The sequence below is a fragment of the Ovis canadensis genome, chromosome 1, assembly GCF_042477335.2.
Source record: "Ovis canadensis isolate MfBH-ARS-UI-01 breed Bighorn chromosome 1, ARS-UI_OviCan_v2, whole genome shotgun sequence".
Lineage (NCBI taxonomy): Eukaryota > Metazoa > Chordata > Mammalia > Artiodactyla > Bovidae > Ovis > Ovis canadensis.
The window spans coordinates 168,550,603-168,578,374 of record NC_091245.1 but is presented as its reverse complement, the minus strand read 5'-3'; the positions used below and the strand labels follow the sequence as shown (position 1 = coordinate 168,578,374).

Here is a 27,772-nt window from a genome sequence, read left to right as displayed (position 1 = left end):
TCTCATTCACTACATCCTGGATCATCAGCAGGTCTAGTACCGGGAATATCTGAACCATGCATCCAGGTTAAACCAAGCTTCAGAAAATCAGCGTCATGCTTACTTACCCCTTAAGTCAAGTGAAGTCGCTCAGTCGTGTCCGACTCTTTGCGACCCCATGGACTATAGCCCGCCAGGCCCCTCTGTCCATGAGATTCTCCAGGCAAGAATATTGAAGTGAGTTGCCATTTCCTTCTCCAGGGGATCTTCCCAACCCAGGGATCGAACCCAGGTCTCCTGCATTGCAGGCAGACGCTTTATCCTCTGAGCCACCAAAGACGGCTCAGACTTACCTCTTTACCTCAGTCTAATTCTGCTCTGAATATTTCCTGTTGTTCTCTCATGCTGTTTCATGCCTCCCTCTTGGCTGTCTTATCCTTGGCTCACTATCCCCAGTGAGGACTCCACTGTAAGGTTAACACTAAACATGCCCCTAGTTCAAGTCGCTCTCTCCGTGACATCCAAACTTACTGTGGGACATCTGCGGGAAGTTGGAAGAAGGGAGAAGTCACAGTCCTCTGAGACCTGCCCTTCCAATTCTGAGGTCCTCTGGGCATAAATACATACACAGTTGTTAAAACTTCAGGCTTTGGAAGTGGGAATGTCTGGATCTGAGTCCCAGCTCTGCCTTCCTGGGCAAGGCGAAGCGTAGCCTCAGGAGTTCACAGTGGTTGAGTGTCTGAAGCAGCAGTGAGACACCCTGTAACAATTGTCGGATTGGTTTTTAAAATTTATTTATTTGTTTAATTGGAAGATAATTACTTTACAATGTGGTGATGGTTTTTGCCACACATCAGCATGAATCGGCCGCAGGTGTACATGTGTCTCCCCCATCCTGAACCCCCTCCCTCCTCTCTCCTCACCCCGTCCCTCTGGGTTGTCCCAGGGCACTGGCTTTGGATGCCCTGCTTTAGGCATGGAACCTGCACTGGGCATCCATTTTACATATGATAATATATATGTTTCAATGCTATTCTGATTGGTTTTAAAAGAATGTGTAGCTTAAAATCCTATTTTGAGAGGGAATGTAAAGACAGAATTTGACTGGTTCACTGGTTCCAATTAAGTGAAAATACACTAGGGATTCAATCCAGAGGATTTTACTTCTTTCCACTGCAGTTTCTAAGTAAACTAAACTAATCGGAATTTTGAAGGAACTGCTTCTGTCAAATCTTTGGACATTTATGGGAAAAAAACAAGTGAAAGCAATAAAACAGAGGCAGATATATGTACTGAAGTTCTTTCCAGCAACCATTGAACCAGTGTCATGGAGAGCTTCACAGAAGGCAAGAAAGGACTACTTCCAGTTTTTAAATTATTTTTTAAGTTAACCATAACTCAAAAGCTGTATCTCTTCCTCTTTTCAGCCAGCATATGTCCCAAGAAAGCTAATCCCAGTAACAATCATCAAGCAAGGTAATTTGCATGTCTGCTCTGGATATATGCTTAGAACTATTTTAATATGCTTTTTAAACTGAGATAATTAAACATAACACATATTTTTTAAAAAAATATTTATGCTTATTTTTTTGAAAAATAATTGCACTAGTAAATTAGAAGTTAACAGATAATTTTGACTCTACAAATAGGCCAAGTCTTGGCAAGGCATATTGGTTGAGCATCTGGAGAAAGAACAACCCTAGCAAGTATTAAATTTTAAAAAACCAATTAAATATATGTGGCTTTCTTCAGGATTAACATTTAGATGTAGGAAGTCATTAATAGGATATTTTGGATTAATGAAATGATAACTATGATTTAGAGCTCTCTTTAAGGACTGTAAAGAAATCCAGGTTTCAAGAGTTATGTCTTATTTCAGCATCTAGTCATTTTTGTTTTGACTTTCAGTCTTTCAAATTTTTTAAGATTCAATTATTTCCAGAAAGTTTTGTGGTGGAAGAGATTGGGCACTTAAAATACTAACTCATTTTTAACAAAACACAATGCCTCAAGTGTATTTTCAAAATGGGGTCAGTTAGTATTGGACTTTAAGTCTTTGCTTTAAGGATATACATTTTCTAATTCATTTTATTTACTGAGTGTGTCATTGCCTCATTTTGTGCAAGTTATTTAACTTGGGTAGGCTGCAGGGAGTGGAGCTGAGAAAGGAAATTTTAAGCTAATTAGAATGGAACATTTTCTCTACTTAAAGGCATAGGTGTTAGAACGTGCCTTCTAGCTCTTTTGTTGGTTGTGTAGCCAGCCCAGTGAGTTCCTTTCTATTAATTAAAAGAGGATCAGATTTCTCCAGTGCAGATGGCTTTACATTATTAGCTTCATTCTGCTTCTTGACTGATTTTTGTTTGTTTGTTTGTTTTTTTCCATTCACGCTATTATCTTTTGGTCTTTCAACAGTGATTCAGAATGTTACACACAGGGCCTCAACTAAATCTCCAGATAAGACCCCCTATGGAGGAACAATAGTGGGTGAGTCTGTCTTGAAATCTACATCTACATTAAGCAAATCAGACTCTTGTTTTGATAACAAGGCTGTTATAGAATTTTGCACTGTGTGCAGGTCTGTTAAATTGATGTTGGTTCATTTCCTTTCATTGTTTAGCATCCTGGCTTGTGTCCATTCCAGGCTAGGATCCCGCAGTGTTACGGAAACAACTCCAGATTGTACCTATTAGCTCCCCTCCTACCTGCCTACCTGTTGAAGTTGTGAGAGAGTTTTTGTCATATTGAATAACTCTTTTAAAAGTTATTATTGGTAACAGTGTTTTTAAACTTAAGGAGCCATTCTACAATTTTTAAGTCTGTGAATTAAGTCACATTATTTTGGTTGTTCAGTTCTGAATATGAAAAAAGATTATGTTTAAAATGTACTGTCATATTTTTTCCCAGATTTTTAAACTTTGGGTTGAAATTGACTAAGCAAAATAAGCTCTAAGCGTTATGGTTCCAATGCTCTGAGCTTTGTTTCAGGATGCATTTTCTTTTATTACATCTGTTTTCTTGCAGTCCACCTTGTTATCCCAGGCCTTAATGAAACCACCGTAAAACTTCCCACTTCCATAATGTTCGAGATTTCAGAGGCAATCAAGACACAGTTAGGTAAGCGGCCAAGATTTATATGTGAACTTTGCAGTGACGATATTAGCACTGATATTCCTAGGATGTCCAAGGGATCTAGCCAATGAGCTCTTTGAAGATCTCGAAGGGAAAAGTAAGGGACAAGCATGTACATGTGAATAGGAATAAAAGACTATACAACTGCCATGGAAAACGGTTTATGTCCATTCCTCAAAAAATTAAAAATAAAATTACCATGAAAGAAAGGGAAAGTGTTAGTCGCTCAGTTTTGTCTGACTCTTTGAGACCCCATGGACAGTAACCCGCCAGGTTCCTCTGTCCATAGAATTCTCCAGGCAAGAATAGTGGAGTGGGTAGTCATTCCCTTCTCCCGGGGCTCTTTCTGATCCAGGGATTGAATGTGAACCTGGGTCTCCCACATTGCAGGCTTTACCATCTGAGCATCAAGGATCAAACTACCTGACCCAGCAATTTCACTTCTGGTTATACAACCAAAAGGATTGGGAGCAGTCTTAAAAAGATATTTGTACATTCATATTCACAGCCGCATTATTCACAATAGCTAAAATGTGGAAAAAATTCACGTGTCCATCAACAGATGAATGGATAAGCAAAATGTGGTGTGTATATGTATGTATGCGTGTGTATATATGTGTGTATATACACACGCATACACACCATGGATAATTATTCAGTCTTAAAAGGGAAGGAAATTCTGACATTTACTATAGTATAAATGGACCTTAAGAATATGATGCTAAGTGATTAGAAGTCACAAAAGACAAAAGACTGTTATTTGAGATACCTTATTTGAGATACCTAGAGTAGAGAGATTCATAGAGACAGAGAGTAGAATGGTGGCTTCCAGAGACTGGAGGAGGAGAAGAATGAAGAATTAATGTTTAATGGTGCCGAGTTTCAGTGTTACAAGATAAGGAGAGTTCTGGACATGGATGGTGGTGATAGTTGTACAACATTGCAAATGTATTTAATACTGTTGAACTGTATGCTTGAAAAATGGTTAAGATTTTTGTTATGTATCTTTCACCATAATGAAAAAATTGGAAAAAGAAGTAAAGAGTAGACAGGATGGAGTGTTGGAGGTATTCAAATAAATCACATTCTATAGGGAAATAGTTACTTTATATTTTTGAAGGAAGAGTGAATATTGATCCAATTATCCAAAATATACACATTTATATAGTAAATTATATTTATCATACTGTACTATCAAGGGACCGCTAGATATTTTCAGTGGGAACTGAGGTAAAGGTCAGGTTTGTTTGAATTATTATTTACTTGAGATTGATGCTGTTTCCTACTTCTAGAAAGAACCTGAGGGTTTCCCAGGTGGCACTATTGGTAAAGAACCTGCCTGTCAATGCAGGAGATGTATAAGATGCATGTTCGATCCCTGGGTCGGGAAGATCCCCTGGTGAAAGGCATGGCAACTCACTCCAATATATTTGCCTGGAGAATCCCATGGACAGAGGAGCCCCCTAAGTGGGCTACAGTCCATAGGGTTGCAGAGTTGGACACAACTCATATGACTCAACACACACACACACAGATAAAACCTGATATGATTTTAGTGTTTAAAAAACATAAAACAAAAAAAACAGCAAAACTCCTTTAAAGGGCACCCAGGAAATAGTTGGAGCAGCCAGTGGGCTAAGCTAGTTGCTGCATTTGAGTATCACATTGGTCTGAATTCTCTCTATAGCAGAGGATCTCAACCCTGATGAAACATGAGAAGCCCTGGTGGGTTTGTTACACTGCTGGGACTCACCATACTTCATTAAGGTTAAGATCCTCTGCTATGGAGAGAATTCAGACCAATGATTCAGTTGTTTCTGGGGTGACACCTGAGAATTTGCATTTCTGCCTAGTACCCAGGTGATACTGATGCTGCTGGTCTGGAAACCACAATTTGAGAACCTCTAAAGTCTCTGGAAAATGTGTCTCTGGTAAATGTCCTGGGCCACTGATAAATATGGAGGACTATGGCATGATGTAGTAGAAATTGAATAAGACTTCAAAATGTAGAATATTCTCCTTGAACTAGCTAAGAACTTTAACACTTGTTATAATTGAATCTTCACATATTACGAGTTTGAAACAGGTCCAAGCCCCTGTTTAGTAACGTTTCTTCAGCAAATATTTAGTAAAGATTACTTGATGCCAGAACTACAAGTGGCAGGGGAGGAGACATAATGGTGATTTACACAGACATGGTATCTACCCATGCAGGGACCTCAGACTTAATTTCTCCTCCCTCACTAGAGGTTTGACCTATTCACTTATTTGATGTGAGGCAATCAGACTGTAACAGTTTTCAAAGGCAGACTCTTAAGTTCTCCTTAGCTATAATTTGAGAATTTCCTGGTAGAAAGAGGATCAAAGCCTTAAGTGAGTAAAGAGGATTAATCGGAGGACTATTACTCTTATAATTTTAGAAAATTTTTCAGAATTGATACATAACCATTTTATTAAGATGTAAATATATTTGCCAATAGATCTTTGTGATTTTGTGCAGTCCTTACATTTTTACTGTAAAAATATTCATATCTGTTAGTCTTATGGTGAGTTACTTAGAAGAATGTAGATGAGCAATTCTAGGCTTCCTTTCTTTAATTTGTACATCAGACTTGATCACCTCCTGATTAGCTGTAAAACCTGAGACTCAACTCCACATCCTCACAAATGCTGTGCTAAAGCCAAGAGGATTCCAAAATAAATTCCCTCAGTGAACCTGTGTTTAGAACCAGAGCTCAGGACTCTGGCACTCACCAGTTCTCTACCCAGAGCCTATGTACTTAGCCCTGTGCCTGGGGAAGATTTGTTTAGAAGGAAAAGAAAAGGAAGGAGCTGACTGATTTCTTACTGATTCAGCCCCTAACCTGTTCATCAAAATACAAAAATCAGGATTTGTGAAGGAGACTGAAAGTGAACAGAATTTTTTCCCAGACTACTTACTGCTGTCATTTTTGAACTGGGAGGTATTTTAGTTCTTAGTTTTGATAATATCTATCTCCTAATTTTTTTTTTTTTGCAAATTTCCACCTGCTACCTTAATATCAGTTCAGTATTTTGTTTTCTCTAATTTAGAGAATTAAATATTTGATTCTTTGGTTTGCTTTGTTGTTTGCTTTTTATTCTGATAGAAATCGCCAAGGCTTCAGGATTAAGTGTGATTTTAGTGGAGAAAATTCTATGCAAATAGAAAATGCCTTTTAAAACTTTTTTTTAGTATAAATTAATTTAATTTAATTTTAGGTTAATTACTTTACAATATTGTATTGGTTTTGCCATACATCAACATGTATCTGCCACAGGTATACACGGGTTCCCCATCCTGAACCCCCCTCCCTCCTCCCTCCCTGTACCATCCTTCTGGGTCATCTCAGTGCACCAGCCCCAAGCATCCAGTATCATGCACTGAACCTGGACTTATTTCTAGGGAAACAACTATCTTTAATGCATGGCAAATTTTTGACACATTGAAGAGACTGATAGGCAATATGTTTGAAAATTTCCAATAAATCCATCAAATGTACCATCTTAGACTATGTTCACAAATAACATTTTAGATTTACTGTTTTTTTTTTTTATGAAGAGTGAGCATAAACATTTCTTTTATACCAATGAGGGAGAAATAAATTTTCCTGATTATTTATCACTGTCATTCAGAAAAGTCGTACTGTGTGAGGGGCAAATCCTAAAAATAATATCCTCATTCCAGCAGATCCCAACACGGGACATCAAGAAATTAATAGCTTTTGTTCTGAGAATACATGATGTGGATAATGAGAGAAATAAAAACTAGTGATATACATACTTCCCAGGGACATAAAAACGGTTTGTCAAAACCAAGACTTAGCTTGCCAAGAATGAAAGAAGCCAACTGTGTTGAAAAAAGATACAGAAGAATCAGAGAGGAAAAGGAATTTCCTGGGTTTTAGGCCATGCTCTCATGCATTTTTGCTCTGCTGTTGCCAAGACTGGTTGTACATGCATAGTGTGGGTGAATACTCATGGCTTGATAGGAGTCATAAAGAGTCTCCATGCAAGTATCTTCCCCTTCAACCAATTTCTCTTATGTCTGAAGTCCCATATTTAGAAATACGATATTCCCAGGTGATGCAGTGGGTAAAGAATCTACCTCCCAATGCAGTAGATGCAAGAGACATGGGTTCATTCCCTGGGTTGGGAAGATCCCCTGGAGGAGGAAATGGCAGCCCACTCTGGTATTCTTGCCTGGAGAATCCCATGGACAGAGGAGCCTGGCGGGCTGCAGTCTACGGGGTTGCAAAGAGTGAGAGATGACCGAGCACACGCACACATGCCTCTGTAAGGAATTAGCGATGTGTAGAGAATACAAACAGTTCAGTTCAGTTCAATCACTCAGTCGTGTCCAACTCTTTGCGACCCTATGAACCGCAGCATGCCTGGCCTCCCTGTCTATCACCATCTCCCGGAGTTCGCTCAAACTGATGTCCATCGAGTCAGTGATGCCATCCAGCCATCTCATCCTCTGTCGTCCCCTTCTCCTCCTGCCCCCAATCCCTCCCAGCATCAAAGTCTTTTCCAATGAGTCAACTCTTCGCATGAGGTGGCCAAAGTACTGGAGTTTCAGCTTTAGCATCATTCCCTCCAAAGAACACCCAGGGCTGATCTCCTTCAGAATGGACTGGTTGGATCTCCTTGCAGTCCAAGGGACTCTCAAGAGTCTTTTCCAACACCACAGTCCAAAAGCATCAATTCTTCAGTGCTCAGCCTTCTTCACAGTCCAACTCTCACATCCATACATGACCACTGGAAAAACCATAGCCTTGACTAGACGGAACTTTCTGCTTTTGAATATGCTAGTTATCCATTTTTCTTCATCAACAGTCTAATTTTAGTTTAATGTAATTGCCCTGTAACAGCATGCATAAAAAGCTAAAACAAAGCAGTTCAGAGCATTGCCTGAAAATCTGGGATCTGGAGGTTAAAATAAATAATTTTTTTTAATAAATAAATGCATAGTCCTAGTTAGCTAAAGAATCACCAAGAGCATAGGATATTACACGAGAAAGAAAGGATTACCAAAAATCATCCTGAAGGAGAAAATGACACTGAAAAAGAAGAACATTAAAGATAAATCTTATAATCTTACATTAAAAAAAAAGAACCTTCCTTACATGCTGAAAATAACAGAACTAGAGCTCATCAATGTTTGGACTCAAGAGGGAGGGGATATATGTGTAATTATAGCTGATTTGCATCATTGTACAGCAGAAAATACAACATTGTAATTTACCTTCAATTAAAAAATAAATTAAAAAAATTGTAATCTGAAGGTTTTTCCTGTGCCAGCAATCACAGTGGCTCTAAACCAAAGTTCTGACTACAAAAGAAGCAGGAAAGAAACGTTGATGAGATTTAGAAAGCTAAAAAGGATTTATCATAAAATTATGCTGAATCTGTTTAGTTTTCTAGTTATTCCAGAAAAAGTCCCTTCTTGTTATGCCCTGGTACACTAATTGAACAATGGTATTAAACGTTTCTGTTGTATAAACATGTTGTACAGCTTCATGTGCACAGAAAGAGAATGCACACTCGATGGATAGCTAGGGCGAGGATACTAGCACTTGTGACACCTGTTTCTAGCAGTTTAAATCACTCCTGAAAATCATAAACTCTAGGAATCTATTGTATGCTTCATGATACAGACTGAAAATTGATTTGCTTCCATGGTCTTTGTGAAAGGCATGACTTTATAACTGTCTTTAAGATCATCAGAAAATAAGTATTTTGTGCCCATGTTCACTGAAAAGAAGAAAATGATCTTTATGTCTGATGTAAACTGCAGGAGGAAGTTACAAAATTTGCATCCTTAAAGAACTTTGAGAGAACAGATTAGATCAGTAGTTTTCAACAGAGGGAAATTTTATCTCCCCCTCCCCCTTCTTCTGGCAACCGACTCCAATATTCTTGGCCTGGAGAATCCCACGGTCGGAGTAGCCTGGTAGGCTATAGTCCACGGGGTCGCACAGAGTCAGACACGACTGAGCGACTTCACTTTCACTTTCCCCTTCTTCCCCCTCTGGGATATTTGACAGTGTCTAGAGACATTTTTCGGAGAAGGCAATGGCAACCAGCTCCAGTAGTCTTGCCTGGAAAATCCCACGGAGGAGCCTGGTAGGCTGCAGTCCACGGGGTCACGAAGAGTCAGACATGACTGAGCGACTTCACTTTCACTTTTCACTTTCATACATTGGAGAAGGAAATGGCAACCCACTCCAGTGTTCTTGCCTGGAGAATCCCAGGGACGGCGGAGCCTGGTGGGCTGCTGTCTATGGGATCACACAGAGTCGGACACGAGTGAAGCAACTTAGCAGCAGCAGCAGCAGAGACGTTTTTGGGCTTCCCAGGTAGCTCAGATGGAGAAGAATCCTCCTGCAGTGCGGGAGACCCTGGTTCTATTCCTGGGTCAGAAAGTTCCCCTGGAGAAGGAATGGGCTACCCACTCCAGTATTCTTGGACTTCCCTGGTGGCATAGATGGTAAAGAATATGCCTGCAATGCAGGAGACCTGGGTTAAATCCCTGGGTTGGGTTGGGAAAATCCCCTGGAGGAGGGCCTAGTACCCCACCTTAGTATTCTTGCCTAGAGAATCCCCACAGACAGAGGAGCCTGGTGGGTTACAGTCCTTGGGGTTGCAGAGAGTCAGACACTGAGCAGGTAAGCACAGTAGAGACATTTTGGTTGTCCAGCTGTGGAATCCAGTGCATAAAGCCCAGAAATACTGTTGAATATCCTACATTTCACACTAAAGGCCCCCATAATAATAAAAAAAAAAAAAGAAAGAAAACATACAGTCACAAATGTCAGTGGTGCCAAAGTTGAGAAACCCAAAGAGTTCCTTGTAGCCTTAAGACTTAAAATCCCATCTGATTATAACCAGTTCAAGGTGACATGATCAGTGTATCTAAAAAAAAAAAAAAAAAGAATTCTTTCAGGCCACCAGACTTTTGAAATATTGTAGGTAGGTCATTGATTCAGTGTGCCAAATAGATGAATCGAGTTAATCCTACATGCATTTTTTGAAATGGAGAATATCTTAATCATTGGGCAACTCTGGCACAGAAATGTACTTTCGTTTCCTGAATAGTTGTCAGAAGAGAAAAAAAACCAGATTTCATTTTTTTACACAAAGACCCAAAGAAAAGATCTATGTTAATATGTGGCTCAAATAAATAACCGTTTGTAATTTTTTAACCACAAATATCTTCAAATATCTTAGTTTCCTATGTACATTATTTATGTTTTTCTAAAACTTTATTGCCATAACCTATTACATTTTTACCATATATAATAATGGATAATTTCTTTTCATTGATTAAAAAAAATAGTAGTAATTGAGTATAAAATTCCAGGGAGCATTTTGCTATACAACCTATGTCTTCAAGAAACTGTTTATGAATCAGAATGACTTGAGAGCTAGCCAAGTACTGGGTTGTCATTTTTTTCTTCCTTCCAGTTCCAACTTAGATCTTAAAGTATTACCTAAGGTTAATGAGAAGGAATTCTGAAGACTGTCACTACTAATACTAATCACTGGTAGAAATGCACAGTAATTGTATTGACTGCCTGGTGGGAAGGAATACAAGCAGAATAATCTTGAGATAGTCTGTTGGTTGATTGTTTTGAGGGAAGTATATTTGGACACTGTTATGAGGAAGTGAGGTAAATTGTTTGTTGTCTGATTTTTTAGCTAAGAATGAAACCTTGGCATTGCCTGCTGAGTCTAAAACACCAGAGGTAGAAAAAATTCCAGCGCTGCCCATAACAGGTAATGAGATCCCTATGTTTATTAACTTTGAGAAAATACATAATATATTTTTTCAAATATTAAGTGATTTTTTTTTTTCAGTGAAGAGCCAGTAGGAAGTTTATTTTGATCATAAGCACACAACAATAGGCGACTCTGGGTCTTTAATGTTCAGGGAAACAACAGATGCAAAATGAACAATAAATCTGTAACAATAGAACCTGCATTATTCACTCCAGGTGAAAATTGTTACCTCAACGTTCTGAAATATTTTTATACTAAGATGTAATACCATGGTTTTGGCGCTTTCCATTTATAAGAAGATATGAGAGCATTTTTCAGTTCTTCACTTTCACAAATGATTGGTTTTAAAAAAAACCATTATCCATGCTTTGATATCTATGAAAGTACCCTGGAATAATTTAGTAAATGGCTCTTGAAGATTAACAACCTTCATGAAGAAAATACAGAATAGCTCATTTTTTAAATCCTTTAGAGAATAAATTCAGTGTGCATTTTCCCCAGTTTATCAACCATTACTAACATTCAGCATTTTTTTCTGTGAACAAACTGCCCAAGTCCAGCCCATCAGGAAAACACTGTTCTCTGAACTACAGAGTCTTTGCCAGAGCAATACCACCTCATTCAGGACTCTGTGAAACAAATACCTAGCAAGGATTCCCCTAAATCTTCATTTAGCAAAGCAACTCCAATCTAAAGTGAGTTTTTAATCATAAAAACTCACATAAAACTGCTGTAAATTGAAAAATCAGTGATATTTACCTTGTACTAAACTCTGACTCATAACTTACACAGAGAAGATAAAGATTGGTGGGGAAATAGAATGACCTGATTTCAATAAACCTATTCAAGTAGAAATATTTCTGACAGAGTAAGAAGTATTTGGTCCTGACTGAAAGCGAGAGATGGACCTTCCATCCCCTCCCTACCTTCATAGAAATTGGAGGAAAGGTATAATCTGAGGCTGGAGTAATCCATTTGAATGAAATTCCTAGGTAGTTTTCTGACTTCAGTCTAATTGGTAAATACCAAAAAAAGGATAGGCATGACCCAGTGGAGATTCTGTCGACTTTTCCCAATGATGCTTCTCTTGGCGTAGTATATGATGAGGGCATCTGTAGATTTCTTAGTTCTCTGCCAAAACTTCCTTGGGACTTTCCACTTCAGAAATGCTTAGACAAACTTCGTAATTTATTATTCACTTTTATTGTATTTCATATCCTTACCCTACAAAATTCTGGAATTGTGTAGCTCACAATTCATGCCAGATTTCAGTGATCCTGGTTCTTATTTCTCAAAAACTATTTACCTGAGGGTCATCTTTGCCTTTGATCTAGCACTTGAAATAACTCTGTGACTTAGCACTTGAATCCTTATAATTTCAACCCACTTCTAAGCTTTGCATGTTCACTGCAGTTTGGAAAAGAGAATTCTTATAATGTAATAGTTCTAAATAAATCTTTTTGCCCTGGGTCATTCTTTTAGCTGCCCATTTATTAAGTCATTTAATAAATATTTATCATGTGCTTGCTTATTATTCTCCAGAGTTTGTGCTAAGTTCTGGAGATAAAGAGAAAAAAAGACACACAAGAAATTATGAATAATCTGTTAATTGCTTCCATGAGGGTCAATTCCATGTGCTTTTTGAAATACCTGGAGAGTGGACAAACCCAGAAGGGAATGGTTGGAAGGAGGTATCAGTTCAGACACTAGGCCAAGCCAGGGAGCCCTTACCATAATTAATTTGAAAAGAATTGGTCTGTATTCATGTCGGTTCTAATTCTAAAGGGCAACGGCAGTACCTTATGGTCCTGAGTTGTTTCATTTTATCTTAATTTGTAAAGCCATCTTTTTTCCCTTCCAGTGACTCCTGAATCAGTCCCAAGAACCACTAAGCCCACTGTGTCTAGTACACTAGACATTTCAGAAACAACACTGGGTAATTCTCAGAAGTTTTTTTTTTTTCTTTAAAAACGAAAACCACCCCAACCCTCATAGAAAAATAACCTCAGTGTCTTGGCTTCCTATCCTCCCCACTTTCTTTCCTCCCTTACAGGCAGTAGTACATCTTCCTATTTCTTGGATCAGTTCCCTTAAAGAGTTAACAACATGCCTTGATCCTGGTGACTAATATTTTGGGCAGCTCTGGATGTTAGATGCTAACTGCACACCCTTCTTACCAGCCTCTTGGGAGGCATAGGAAACCAGGATGCCAGCCCTCTAATCCACAAAACTTGGAGGGGTGAGAGTCATGACTGTCTGTGCTTCCCATTTCAGTTGGCTTTTCCTGGGCTTATGTGTAGTAAACTTAAGGAGACTACTCAAAAATGTAATGCTTTTTACTAAGAATTTCATGTCATGCAAGTTAGCTGTTTATTGGCCTGAGAGAATCTAGGTTGCTTTATTCTCTTCTCCTTAAAAAACATTTTAAAAAGGAGAGCATGCACATATATTGTTCTGTCCTTGTGATGTTGATCTTCCATGTTACACCATGTCATTCAAAGGTAGACCTTCAAATTAATATAACTGTGTAAAAACTTTCCAGGGGAAGCCAGCTATTTCCATGAAAGCTATGAGCTGCCCAATGTACCCTCCATTATGAGCATGCCTCACATGATACGGTTAAGTCAAAATGTCAAATCCTGATTCAGGGTGTTTCTAACTGAATTCTTCTTTATTGCAGTTCTCAGGGGAAGGACCCCCGGAACATCACAAACTATTTTAATACCTAGGTTTGAATTGCCACTGAGCACTCTAGGTAAAAATTATTAAACACTACAGCTTATTATTTCCTTGGAAATTTTATGCATGCCTGAAAGAAACCCTTAGGCTAACTCATTCAAATTTATCTCCTCACAGAAAAGTAGGGACACATGGCTTATAGAACAATAAATGCCTGAATGCCAGGTCCTTATATACTATAAATTCTTTATTTTATAATTTAGGATACTAACTAGTCATTCTCTATATAAATCCTTTGGTTGTTTTCCCTGGGAGTAGTCATATTTTGATATTATATTTGACTGTTTTAATTCAAAATCACTGTCACTGAATAAGTTATTTTCTGTATTTTTCCAAAATAGCTTTTTACTCAACTGTTTCTCTTGAAAGGGAAGATATGTTTACGATATTTCTATAGACTGCTTCTTAGAATTTGAATGTGATATCAAGGAAGTTATTGGGGAAACTTAAGTATAAAGACATGTAATTACTGCAATTCTGTTTTTAAAGCTATTGGAGGAACATTGTCTAGTTCAGATGTGTTTGATTCGAATTTAAACAAAATATATCTGAAAGCACATATATGTATTGCTGAAAAAATTAGAACACTAGTTTAATAAAGATGAGAAGAAGAACCCAAACTCCTTAAATTTAGCAGCTTGATTATAAAAAATAGAAAAAAGCTGTCTTATATAATCCATCAATGAAACACAGGAGTAAATAAATATATGTACTACTAACAGTCCCTTACTTTTCCTCAGTAATTTTCATTTTTGTGATTGTTTTTTGTTTCTGCAAGCTTGAGATTTTAAAAATCTTTCTCTTACTTGCACTTCAAGTCATAACATCTCTTGTGTATTTTGTTGCAGCTCCGAAAAGGCTTCCAGAATTTCCTCAGGCAAAAACACCTTTTCCTTTTGAGAAACCTGGGGGCACCTTGGGTAATAACAGTACCTTGAATCTGCTGTTCAGTTGTGGGTGGTGACTGCTTAATTCTGTAGGACACATTTACTGGATCCTAGCTGTGCAAACCTCAATGAGCTGATGATTTCAGTCTGACTCAGCCAAACAAGTGGTTGACTTTTTTTTCTCTGATTGACTTTTCTACAAATTCAATAACAATTATTAGTCTGTTAATTCCAGAGAGCCAATTTTGTTAGTCTTCTGTCCTTAGAAACATTAAGAGTATGACACCAAACTCTGGTCTCCATCTAGCCCCTGTTCAAATGCTCTCTGAATGAGTGTAGTGTATTGATTGCTTCTTGGTATATAATGATGTTTAGTTGGATCAATGTGTGTTTTTTTATTTCAGGCTACTGGTAGCCATTTAACGACACAAGCAATCTATTTCTGTCTCTCTATCCTCTCAAAAAAAAAATTTCAGTGAATTCCATTTCTTTTTTTGCTGTAGCTTCACGTGAAAAGCCAGGGATTGTGCCTACAAGTAAAATATCTGAAGATTCCAAAATTCTGCCACCTCAAACTGGTAATTACGTTCTTTTTTTTTTTAATAGATTGGAGCAACAGTATTGAATAACTTCTCTTATTTTTATTTCTATAGGTTCTTTAACTGATTATCCATATATTTGTAGTAAATGGTAAAGCTATGATCTATTCTTGGTGCTTAGATTAATTTCATTTTTCTCAATATAAAAGCAAAATGTTTTTGCATTTGTTCTAAAGATCTGTTTTAATGTCTGGATATACAGTTAGAAGTCTGACTAGAAGATGAACTGCAAGTTGGCTCATTGAATTTCTAGAGATCTCTTTTCTGACATGAGAACAGTAATAAAAATAAGCTCTATGGTAGTCTTATTTAACAATATGAATTTAATATTTCCTTTCAGGTAGATATTTGCTTCTTTTTCAATAAAATATTCAGTGAACATTTGAGAGTTTACCACATGCAAGATATTATTACTGAGTCCTAAAATCTGTAAACATATTGTAATTTAGAGGAGAGACCACAGGTCTTAACACTAATACTGGACCTTGGTTCCAATCCTGGCTTTACTACCAACCACATATTTTAGCTATTTTTCTCTACTTTTCTGGATCTTGGTTCACTCTTTTGTAAACTGTAGCAATCGGCTTTTTTCTCCTGAGAATTTTTGTGTTCTAACATGAAAACTGATTGAAGGAAATAGCTTTCCTTTTCAAAAAATAGATTTTTTTTTCTCAAAAATTTTTACCTTTACACCTTTTCTTTGATGTCTAGCAGTCAACCAAAGAAATTATTTAGCATGTGAGAAGTGTAAGAAAGCCTCATAAACCACTTTGTGTGATTACTTCCATGATCTTTGTTTCACTTATTTTTAATTTTGTGAACCTTCTGGTTGTGATTCTTTTAGCGCCTATAACTAGCATGCAATGTAGTTAGACATTCATGTAATGACATTAAACACACCACCATTCTGTGATATTCTTCAGGAAGGAGTTCAGCGTGTGACTGGTTTGAGAAAGGATGAGCATGGGCTTATGGACACATAGATCTTAGTCAAATTATCTTTCTCTGATGAGCGTAATGGATTCACATCTTAGCAAAAGATACAAAGATGGCATCAAATGAACTAAGTGTGTCTGTTACAGTCTCCCCTAGTTTTCCCAAGTGGGAAAACATCTGTAAGTTGGCTGTGGGTGTTAGCCAATCTAGAGAAGCCTTAAATTGGGTCTTTCTAAGCCTTAATTCCCCATGTCCCTGCCCTTAGAATTCTACTGCAATTACTAACTGTTGGTGCAAGACTACCTTCAGAACCTAGGTTACTTGAGTATAAAATCGGGTGGAGTTTCATACTCCCCCACGGCACACTGTGGAACAAGGCTCATCTGTGGGCGTGTGTGCTGGTTTATCTGCTTCATTATGGCAGAGCTTACCTGACACCCACCCAATCCCCCATCCTATACAAGCATCACATCTACCAAACCGAGGACTGTTAGGGCCCACTGAACTATATACCACTTAGGTCCCTTTTATCTCTTAACTTTTAGGTTATAAACATGGGGACATAGATTTTCCTGGGCTTCTCTTGACCAGCCACTATATATTTGGTGTCTATGATTATTTAAGAGCAAACTGACCAAAACCTCTAGGAAACCCCTTCTGTGATTTTAATGCCTAGGATATGAATTATATATAAAGCCTGAATTGAAGTGAGCTTTGGGGAATAGGGAGAATATGCTGGGAGGTGAAGATTGTGAAGTTACAAAGAGGATACAGATAGATGAGCCTGGAAATCCCAATAAAAGAAAGGTTCCTTTAATTCTGGTTTTGCCCTGGTGGACTATGAATAGAGGCTAATGCAGCAGGAAGCAGTTTATTATTCAGCTGCCTCATTCCTGCCAGGTCCACCTTAGGATGCCAGGGAACTTTCAAAAACCATCAGCTGCCAGCTGTGTCTAGATGAAGTGCTGGAGCTGGTCATGGGCTGTAAGGGTTCAGTAGATATGGTTGCAGGCATAAGAATCAGCCACAGAAACTCCCTAGTCTGCCCTTGGAATATTGAATGGTTATGTCCGGGCTACTTGGTGTGATGTTTGGACAGGCAGCATTGGCATCACCAGGAAACTTGTTAGAAAGGCTGAGTCTTGGGCTCTACTTCAAATCTAATGAATCAAGATCTGCTGTTTAACAAGATCTCCAGGTGATTTGTATGAGCATTAAAGTTGAAGAAGCACTACCTTTTCACTATAGTCTGTAATATTTCCCATGGTGCAGATAAGAAGCATCAAATGTGGTCAATTACAGGACAGTGGGCCAGAGAAATCAATGTAAAGTTGATTTCTCGAAGTGGGTGGTTAAGTATTTCTTGTTTCTGCTAAGGCTTTTAATGCTCACATCTACCTCTTGTTTAAGCATTCTGTGGGATTTTCCTAACATGTTTGATTTCAGATTTTAATATGTGTTATTTGTGATTTTAAAAGTTGATATATTCACCTGATCCTTTCATTCGTTTCAGCCTTTGTTTCTTCATTGATTTTGTGAATTTATACATGCACTAAGTTTCTATTTCCTGTTTAGTTTCAACATATATGATTACTGTTACACACATGGCTTCCTAATGCAATTAGTTGAGAATTAAGAAGAGAGAGAGAGGCAGAGATAGTACTTGAATGCTGGTACATAAAAACATTTGTCTTGTTTTTAGTTGTTATATCTTTTGAAGAAATTATATATTTCAGCTGATATTAATCATATTATTACAGTGAAATGAACACATTTTGTTTTCTATGTTGAAATACAATGCATCTGTATTTACTGTCAGTTACCTTCTGCTATATTTGAACAAAGTTAAGTTTATTTACTTATTGTAACAATGAGATTGTAGACCATGAGGAACTGTAGATCTCTTAGTAAGAGGATGTTGGGAAGGGTATCTTATGGGATTTAGTCTTGTGTTAGGTAATTCTGGGGAGGGTTTAAAAAAGTGAAGCTTTGCTCTGAACTGGATATTGGTTGAAAATGGAAGGAATCTGTGATAGAAAATTTTTTTTTTTTTACTTTTTACATTTTTATTATTTTTTTTTAGTTTTTTATTTTTTTAATTTTAAAATCTTTAATTCTTACATGCGTTCCCAAACATGAACCCCCCTCCCACATCCCTCCCCACAACATCTCTCTGGGTCATCCCCATGTACCAGCCCCAAGCATGCTGTATCCTGCGTCAGACATAGACTGGCGATTCAATTCTTACATGATAGTATACATGTTAGAATGCCATTCTCCCAAATCATCCCACCCTCTCCCTCTCCCTCTTGAGTCCAAAAGTCCGTTATACACATCTGTGTCTTTTTTCCTGTCTTGCATACAGGGTTGTCATTGCCATCTTTCTAAATTCCATATATATGTGTTAGTATACTGTATTGGTGTTTTTCTTTCTGGCTTACTTCACTCTGTATAATCGGCTCCAGTTTCATCCATCTCATCAGAACTGATTCAAATGAATTCTTTTTTATGGCTGAGTAATACTCCATTGTGTATATGTACCACAGCTTTCTTATCCATTCATCTGCTGATGGACATCTAGGTTGTTTCCATGTCCTGGCTATTATAAACAGTGCTGCGATGAACATTGGGGTACATGTGTCTCTTTCAATTCTGGTTTCCTCGGTGTGTATGCCCAGAAGTGGGATTGCTGGGTCATAAGGTAGTTCTATTTGCAATTTTTAAAGGAATCTCCACACTGTTCTCCAAAGTGGCTGTACTAGTTTGCATTCCCACCAACAGTGTAGGAGGGTTCCCTTTTCTCCACACCCTCTCCAGCATTTATTGCTTGCAGATTTTTGGATCACAGCCATTCTGACTGGTGTGAAGTGGTACCTCATTGTGGTGTTGATTTGCATTTCTCTAATAATGAGTGATGTTGAGCATCTTTTCATGTGTTTGTTAGCCATCCGTATGTCTTCTTTGGAGAAATGTCTATTTAGTTCTTTGGCCCATTTTTTGATTGGGTCGTTTATTTTTCTGGAATTGAGCTGCATAAGTTGCTTGTATATTTTTGAGATTAGTTGTTTGTCAGTTGCTTCATTTGCTATTATTTTCTCCCATTCCAAAGGCTGTCTTTTCACCTTGCTTATATTTTCCTTTGTTGTGCAGAAGCTTTTAATTTTAATTAGATCCCATTTGTTTATTTTTGCTTTTATTTCCAGAATTCTGGGAGGTGGATCATAGAGGATCCTGCTGTGATTTGTGTCTGAGAGTGTTTTGCCTATGTTCTCCTCTAGGAGTTTTATAGTTTCTGATCTTACATTTAGATCTTTAATCCATTTTGAGTTTATTTTTGTGTGTGGTGTTAGGAAGTGATCTAGTTTCATTCTTTTACAAGTGGTTGACCAGTTTTCCCAGCACCACTTGTTAAAGAGATTGTCTTTACTCCATTGTATATTCTTGCCTCCTTTGTCAAAGATAAGGTGTCCATATGTGTCTGGATTTATCTCTGGGCTTTCTATTTTGTTCCATTGATCTATATGTCTGTCTTTGTGCCAGTACCATACTGTCTTGATGACTGTGGCTTTGTAGTAGAGCCTGAAGTCAGGCAAGTTGATTCCTCCAGTTCCATTCTGCTTTCTCAAGATTGCTTTGGCTATTCGAGGTTTTTTGTATTTCCATACAAATCTTGAAATTATTTGTTCTAGTTCTGTGAAAAATGTGGCTGGTAGCTTGATAGGGATTGCATTGAATTTGTAAATTGCTTTGGGTAGTATACTCATTTTCACTATATTGATTCTTCCGATCCATGAACATGGTATATTTCTCCATCTATTAGTGTCCTCTTTGATTTCTTTCATCAGTGTTTTATAGTTTTCTATATATAGGTCTTTAGTTTCTTTGGGTAGATATATTCCTAAGTATTTTATTCTTTTCGTTGCAATGGTGAATGGAATTGTTTCCTTCATTTCTTTTTCTAGTTTCTCATTATTCGTGTATAGGAATGCAAGGGATTTCTGTGTGTTGATTTTATATCCTGCAACTTTACTATATTCATTGATTAGCTCTAGTAATTTTCTGGTGGAGTCTTTAGGGTTTTCCATGTAGAGGATCATGTCATCTGCAAACAGTGAGAGTTTTACTTCTTCTTTTCCAATTTGGATTCCTTTTATTTCTTTTTCTGCTCTGACTGCTGTGGCCAAAACTTCCAGAACTATGTTGAATAGTAGCGGTGAAAGTGGACATCCTTGTCTTGTTCCTGACTTTAGGGGAAATGCTTTCAATTTTTCACCATTGAGGATAATGTTTGCTGTGGGTTTGTCATAGATAGCTTTTATTATGCTGAGGTATGTTCCTTCTATTCCTGCTTTCTGGAGAGTTTTTATCATAAATGGATGTTGAATTTTGTCAAAGGCCTTCTCTGCATCTATTGAGATAATCATATGGTTTTTATTTTTCAATTTGTTAATGTGGTGAATTACATTGATTGATTTGTGGATATTGAAGAATCCTTGCATCCCTGGGATAAAGCCCACTTGGTCATGGTGTATGATCTTTTTAATGTGTTGTTGGATCCTGATTGCTAGAATTTTGTTGAGGATTTTTGCATCTATGTTCATCAGTGATATTGGCCTGTAGTTTTCTTTTTTTGTGACATCTTTGTCAGGTTTTGGTATTAGGGTGATGGTGGCCTCATAGAATGAGTTTGGAAGTTTACCTTCCTCTGCAATTTTCTGGAAGAGTTTGAGGAGGATAGGTATTAGCTCTTCTCGAAATTTTTGGTAGAATTCAGCTGTGAAGCCGTCTGGACCTGGGCTTTTGTTTGCTGGAAGATTTCTGATTACAGTTCCAATTTCCGTGCTCGTGATGGGTCTGTTAAGATTTTCTATTTCTTCCTGGTTCAGTTTTGGAAAATTGTATTTTTCTAAGAATTTGTCCATTTCTTCCACGTTGTCCATTTTGTTGGCATACAACTGCTGATAGTAGTCTCTTATGATCCTTTGTATTTCTGTGTTGTCTGTTGTGATCTCTCCGTTTTCATTTCCAATTTTATTGATTTGATTTTTCTCTCTTTGCTTCTTGATGAGTCTGGCTAATGGTTTGTCAATTTTATTTATCCTTTCAAAGAACCAGCTTTTGGCTTTGTTGATTTTTGCTATGGTCTCTTTTGTTTCTTTTGCATTCATTTCTGCCCTAATTTTTAAGATTTCTTTCCTTCTACTAACTCTAGGGTTCTCCAATTCTTCCTTTTCTAGTTGCTTTAGTTGTAGAGTTAGGTTATTTATTTGACTTTTTTCTTGTTTCTTGAGGTATGCCTGTATTGCTATGAACTTTCCTCTTAGCACTGCTTTTATAGTGTCCCACAGGTTTTGGGTTGTTGTGTTTTCATTTTAATTAGTTTCTATGCATATTTTGATTTCTTTTTTGATTTCTTCTGTGATTTGTTGGTTATTCAGAAGTGTGTTGTTCAACCTCCATATGTTGGAATTTTTAATAGTTTTTCACCTGTAATTGAGATCTAATCTTAATGCATTATGGTCAGAAAAGATGCTTGGAATGATTTCAATTTTTTGAATTTATCAAGTTTAGATTTATGGCCCAGGATGTGATCTACCCTGGAGAAGGTTCCATGAGCACTTGAAAAAAAGGTGAAATTCATTGTTTTGGGGTGAAATGTCCTATAGATATCAATTAGGTCTAACTGATCTAATGTATCATTTAAAGTTTGCGTTTCTTTGTTAATTTTCTGTTTAGTTGATCTGTCCATAGGTGTGAGTGGGGTATTAAAGTCTCCCACTATTATTGTGTTACTGTTGATTTCCCCTTTCATACTTGTTAGCATTTGTCTTACATATTGTGGTGCTCCTATATTGGGTGCATATATATTTATAATTGTTATATCTTCTTCTTGGATTGTTCCTTTGATCATTATGTAGTGGCCTTCTTTGTCTCTTTTCGCAGCCTTTGTTTTAAAGTCTATTTTATCGGATATGAGTATTGCCACTCCTGCTTTCTTTTCGTCTCTATTTGTGTGGTATATCTTTTTCCAGCCCTTCACTTTCAGTCTGTATGTGTCCCTTGTTTTGAGGTGGGTCTCTTGTAAGCAGCATATAGAGGGGTCTTGTTTTTGTATCCATTCAGCCAGTCTTTGTCTTTTGGTTGGGGCATTCAACCCATTTACGTTTAAGGTAATTATTGATAAGTATGATCCCGTTACCATTTACTTTATTGTTTTGGGTTCGGGTTTATACACCCTTTTCGTGTTTCCTGTCTAGAGAATATCCTTTAGAATTTGTTGGAGAGCTGGTTTGGTGGTGCTGAATTCTCTCAGCTTTTGCTTGTCTGTAAAGCTTTTGATTTCTCCTTCGTATTTGAATGAGATCCTTGCTGGGTACAGTAATCTGGGCTGTAGGTTATTGTCTTTCATCACTTTAAGTATGTCTTGCCATTCCCTCCTGGCCTGAAGAGTTTCTATTGAAAGATCAGCTGTTATCCTTATGGGAATCCCCTTGTGTGTTATTTGTTGTTTTTCCCTTGCTGCTTTTAATATTTGTTCTTTGTGTTTGATCTTTGTTAATTTGATTAATACGTGTCTTGGGGTGTTTCGCCTTGGGTTTATCCTATTTGGAACTCTCTGTGTTTCTTGGACTTGGGTGATTATTTCCTTCCCCATTTTAGGGAAGTTTTCAACTATTACCTCCTCAAGGATTTTCTCATGATCTTTCTTTCTGTCTTCTTCTTCTGGGACTCCTATAATTCGAATGTTGGAGCATTTCATATTGTCCTGGAGGTCTCTGAGATTGTCCTCGTTTCTTTTAATTTGTTTTTCTTGTTTCCTCTCTGATTCATTTATTTCTACCATTCTATCTTCTATTTCACTAATCCTATCTTCTGCCTCCATTATTCTACTATTTGTTGCCTCCAGAGTGTTTCTGATCTCATTTATTGCGTTATTCGTTATATTTTGACTCTCTTTTATTTCTTCTAGGTCCTTGTTAAACCTTTCTTGCATCTTCTCAATCCTTGTCTCTAGGCTATTTATCTGTGATTCCATTTTGATTTCAAGATTTTGGATCATTTTCACTATCAATATTCGGAATTCCTTCTCCGGTAGATTCCTTACTTCTTCCTCTTTTGTTTGGTTTGGTGGGCAACTCTCCTGTTCCTTTACCTGCTGAGTATTCCTCTGTCTCTTCATCTTGGTTATATTGCTGCGTTTGGGGTGGCCTCTTTATATTCTGGTAATTTGTGGAGTTCTCTTTATTATGGAGCTTCCTCACTTTGGGTGGGGTTCTATCAGTGGCTTGTCAAGGTTTCCTGGTTAGGGAGGCTTATGTTGGAGTTTCCTGGTTAGGGAGGCTTATGTTGGAGTTTTGGTGGGTGGAGCTGGGTTTCTTCTCTCTGGAGTGCAGTGGAGTGACCCGTACTGGGTTATGAGACATCAAAGGTTTGGGGATAATTTTGAGCTGCCTGTATATTGAAGCTCAGGGGAGTGTTCCTGTGTTGCTGGAGAATTTGCGTGGTATGTCTTGTTTTGGAACTTGTTGGCCCTTGGGTGGAGCTTGGTTTCGGTGTAGGTATGAAGGCATTTGATGAGCTCCTATTGCTTAATGTTCCCTGAATTCAAGAGTTCGCTAATGTTTTCAGGCTTTGGATTTAAGCCTCCTGCTTCTGGTTTTCAGTTTTATTTTTACAGTAGCCTCTAGACTTCTCCATATATACAGCACTGATGATAAAACATCTAGGTTAAAGATGAAAAGTTTCTCCACACTGAGGGACACTCAGAGAGGTTCACTGAGTTACAAGGAGAAGAGAAGATGGAGGGGGTAGTTAGAGGTAACTGGAATGAGATGCGGTGAGATCAAAAGAGGAGAGAGCAAGCTAGCCAGTAGTCACTTCCTTATGTGCGCTCTATAGTCTGGACCGCTCAGAGGTATTTACAGGGTTATACGGGGAAGAGGAGAGAGAGGAAGTAGACAGAGGTGACCAGGAGGATAAGAGAGAGGAATGAGTAGGAGAGAGACAAATCCTGCCAGTAGCCAGTTCCTTAGGTGTTCCCCACCGTCTGGAACACACAGAGATTCACAGAGTTGGATAGAGGAGAGATGGGAGAGAAAAGAGACAGAGGCCACCTGGTGGAGAAAAAGGAGAGTCCAGAGGAGGAGAGAGTGGTCAAGCCAGTAATCTCGCTCTCAGGTAAACTTGGGTAGTGAAGTTTGGGTTTTTAAATGTACAAAATTGACAACAAAAACCTAAGAGCAAAGATTAAAAATCTGTTTTTGAAGACAATGGTCTGCTTTTTTGGTTGCCTGATGTCCTCTGCCAGCCTACAGAAGTTGTTTTGTGGAGTTTGCTCGGCGCTGAAATGTTCTTTTGAGGAATTTGTGAGGGAGAAAGTGGTCTTCCCGTCCTATTCCTCCGCCATCTTTCCCTAACTCTGTGATAGAAAATTTTAATAATTCTTAACTAGAAGGCAAGAAAAGAGGTGTGAGACTATAGCTGTGATTGATAAAGATATTAGCCAGGATATGAGGACAGTAATTTTTGTGTCCTTGCATTTGTGTTCCACACAGTTACAGAATGGTCTTGTTTTTGCCTTGGTCCATCTTGGTCACCAGGTGAACTTGTCTGATATTGGTGTTCTCAACTGCTGATGTCCAGTAGGCAAACACCACAGCCAGGCTATGAGTGCCTGGCCAGCACTTGGATACCAGAGGCTGCTTGTCTCTTCATCAACCATTAAACTTTTATCAATACCGTTTGTGAAATTCATTTTGCTTCAGAATTTGCTAGATTCGTTTTCCACATTTACTTCATACTCTGTATCAAATGACCAAATGCATACTATCATAAAGATTTCTATATTACTTTTGGCTATAAAAACCTATATGGAAATTCTAACTTGCATATTGAATATTGGAATCATTTCAATAGTTGATGGCAAGAGTGGGACAGGGTATTTGGAATTTGGACTGTCCTAGGAAATCTGAGAAGTGCAGTCATCAAACCTATTCTTCCCTACTTTTAGCCTATTGGCCCTAATGCTTCATTAGCACAGCATTTTGTGATCTCATTATTTGGAATTTTATTTTGTTTAAACATCCTCTAACGTATGTTTAAGTAGGGTTGATTGATTTTGACTTCCTTGGAAAATCCAACTTTTCTTAAAATTCAGAAAGGAAATTATAAAGATCTGCTCTTTCACTATATGCCAAAATGTAAACTTATGTATAAATTCTGTATTATAAAAAAGTTGGCCACATTTTAGAAATACTTAAGCACTTGTAACAATCATTTAGAAAAGTCAATCTCTCTGATGATGCAATTGAATCGGTCTTATGTTCTATTGGAAAGTGGCCAGTTGACCATGATTTCTATTACTATAGAATGAGCTCTGGAAAAGCTCTCAGTACCTTTACCCCACGATGAGTTGTGGGTCTGCATGCATGTGTACAAGCTTGTTGGAGTACTTCTTCACTGGAATAATATGATTTTGTATTTGCATAACAGTTTTATGTTAAGAGATTCAAAGGGTTGTACATACACCATCATATCAATCTTCGAGAAGTCCCTGGAAGCAAAGGGAGTTTTGTTCAGTTGCTTAATCATGTCTGACTCTTTGCAACCACATGGACTGCAGCACACCAGGCTTCCCTGTCCTTCACCATCTCCTAGAGCTCACTCAAACTCATGTCCACTGAGTTGGTGATGCCATCCAACCGTCTCGTCCTCTGTCGTCCCCTTCTCCTCCCACCTTCAATCTTTCCCAGCATCGAGGTCTTTTCCAGTTGAGTCAGCTCTTTGTATCAGGTGGCCAAAGTATTGGAGCTTCAGCTTCAGCATCAGTTCTTCCAGTGAATATTCAGGACTGATTTCCTTTAGGATGGACTGGTGTGATCTCCTTGCAGTCCAAGGGACTCTCAAGAGTCTTCTCCAACACAACAGTTCAAAAGCATCAATTCTTCAGCACTCAGCCATCTTTATGGTCCAACATCACCATTTTCTTTTCATGTACTCTTCTTTCTTTTTTTTTTTTTTTGCATTTTATTGAAGTGTAGTTAATTTGCACTGTTGTGTTAATTTCAAGTGTATCACAATTGATTCAGTTGTACATATATATTCAGTTATATGTATGTAATATATATTCTTTTTCAGATTCTTTCCATTACAGCTTACTATAAGATACTGAGTGTAGTTCCCTGTGCTATACAGTAGATCCTTGTTGTTTACCTATTTTATATACAGTAGTGTGCATCTGTTAATCCTAAACTCCCAATTTAATTAATAGAAAGAAAAGAAGCAAGAGAGAATAGAAGTACACCAAATGATTCTTGGGTCTTCATTTCACTTGCTTAAAAACGTCTAAGGAGAATCAGTTCAGTTGCTCAGTCATGTTCGACTCTGTGGACACATGTCTAAGGAGAATAGACCCAGACATATGCAGTAAGAGATCCTGCAACCCCATGGAAATAGCTTGATGTCCTATTAACCCCATGACACTGATGGTAGATATCACATGACCACACTGATCGGGTTGAGTGGGAAGCCTGAATCATGCTATTAACTGGATCCCCAGCCCCTGCCTAGGGCAGAGAGTAAAATGACACCATGACCAATGCGATATGGTCATCAGAAGTGGGAGAGATAGATAGATACACAGACAGACAGACAGACAGACAGATATCTTATTGCAGATGGAGCAGATGCATGATTTCTAAAGCCCATATATGGTTGGAGAAGGAGGATGGCAGTCAGTGTTTTGTTTCTGGCTTGCTAATGCTCTCAGTGTTAAGCCTCCTTAATTTACTTGGTCATCCCCTTAAAAGACCATCATTTAGGACCAGGAGGGATCTGAAACCTTAATCACATAAAGAAATGGCTTTTTTATATAACCCAAGATGATCCATTGTGTTTATTTGCATTCTTAGAAAATTTTCCTGCCTGTTCTTCCCCCAACATGTCCAGACAAACTGACTTTTCCTTTTAACTGTTCTGTAACTTATTACTAAGAGGACAGTTCCTTCTGGCCTAATTATTTCCCCTTGAGCAATAAACAATTATCTTTAGAGACTTCCCTTGGCAGAACTGAGGATAGTCTACCTCAGTCTTCATTAGAATCCACTTTGGGAAGTCCCTTTAGGAGTTTACTACTATTTTCAGTGTTTCGTTCTTTCAGTACATTTTAGAGCTTTAGTAAATTGCTGTATGCAGTCAAGCTCTAAAAACTATTTAAAGACTTGAAAGCTGAAGTGAACAGCATGTTCGAGGAGCGGTATACTGTTGGGAAGTTTGGGCCACAGGTGGTTTGCTCACAGTGGTTGAAGAGAGGTTGAACTCTACTTTTGGGCCTTACTGTCTGCCTGTGAGGTGTTGATTAGCATAAATCTGGCCCACCCAACTGGATTAAACCTAAAGAAGAGAAAACATAGGAGTAAATGGTGGTGTTGATGCTTTGTGATCAGGAAAATAAAACTTAAGTGTAGTGAATGGTTTATAGATTTGCAGTGGCCTCTTAGAGGCTTACAGTGAGTCATTGGTTTGGCTTCATGAGTATTTTCTTGTAGGCAATATTTTCACAAATTTCAAGGCCAACTAGAAAGGTATTTTATTTTTCTAAGAAATGTAAGAGAGCTTTATGTCCTTATTTAAATGTACTCAGAACTTTGCATATGGTGTTTATAAATGCCTTTCTCATCCAGCTACGTATTGCTGGCC

The 27,772-nt window shown here is 37.9% G+C and overlaps 1 protein-coding gene across 50 annotated transcripts in view; it reads left to right on the top strand.

The window, feature by feature from the left end:
- The window catches only part of ABI3BP (ABI family member 3 binding protein), a 293,247-nt gene that overhangs the window by 136,976 nt on the left and 128,499 nt on the right, over positions 1 to 27,772 (top strand). For all 50 annotated transcript variants that reach the window (XM_069551792.1, XM_069551760.1, XM_069551701.1 and 47 more), the window contains exons 7-14: positions 1,407 to 1,455; positions 2,395 to 2,466; positions 3,004 to 3,096; positions 10,834 to 10,911; positions 12,776 to 12,850; positions 13,595 to 13,669; positions 14,502 to 14,573; positions 15,044 to 15,118. In XM_069551792.1, coding sequence (XP_069407893.1) covers positions 1,407 to 1,455; positions 2,395 to 2,466; positions 3,004 to 3,096; positions 10,834 to 10,911; positions 12,776 to 12,850; positions 13,595 to 13,669; positions 14,502 to 14,573; positions 15,044 to 15,118 — 589 coding nt within the window. The remainder of the gene's footprint in view (positions 1 to 1,406; positions 1,456 to 2,394; positions 2,467 to 3,003; positions 3,097 to 10,833; positions 10,912 to 12,775; positions 12,851 to 13,594; positions 13,670 to 14,501; positions 14,574 to 15,043; positions 15,119 to 27,772) is intronic.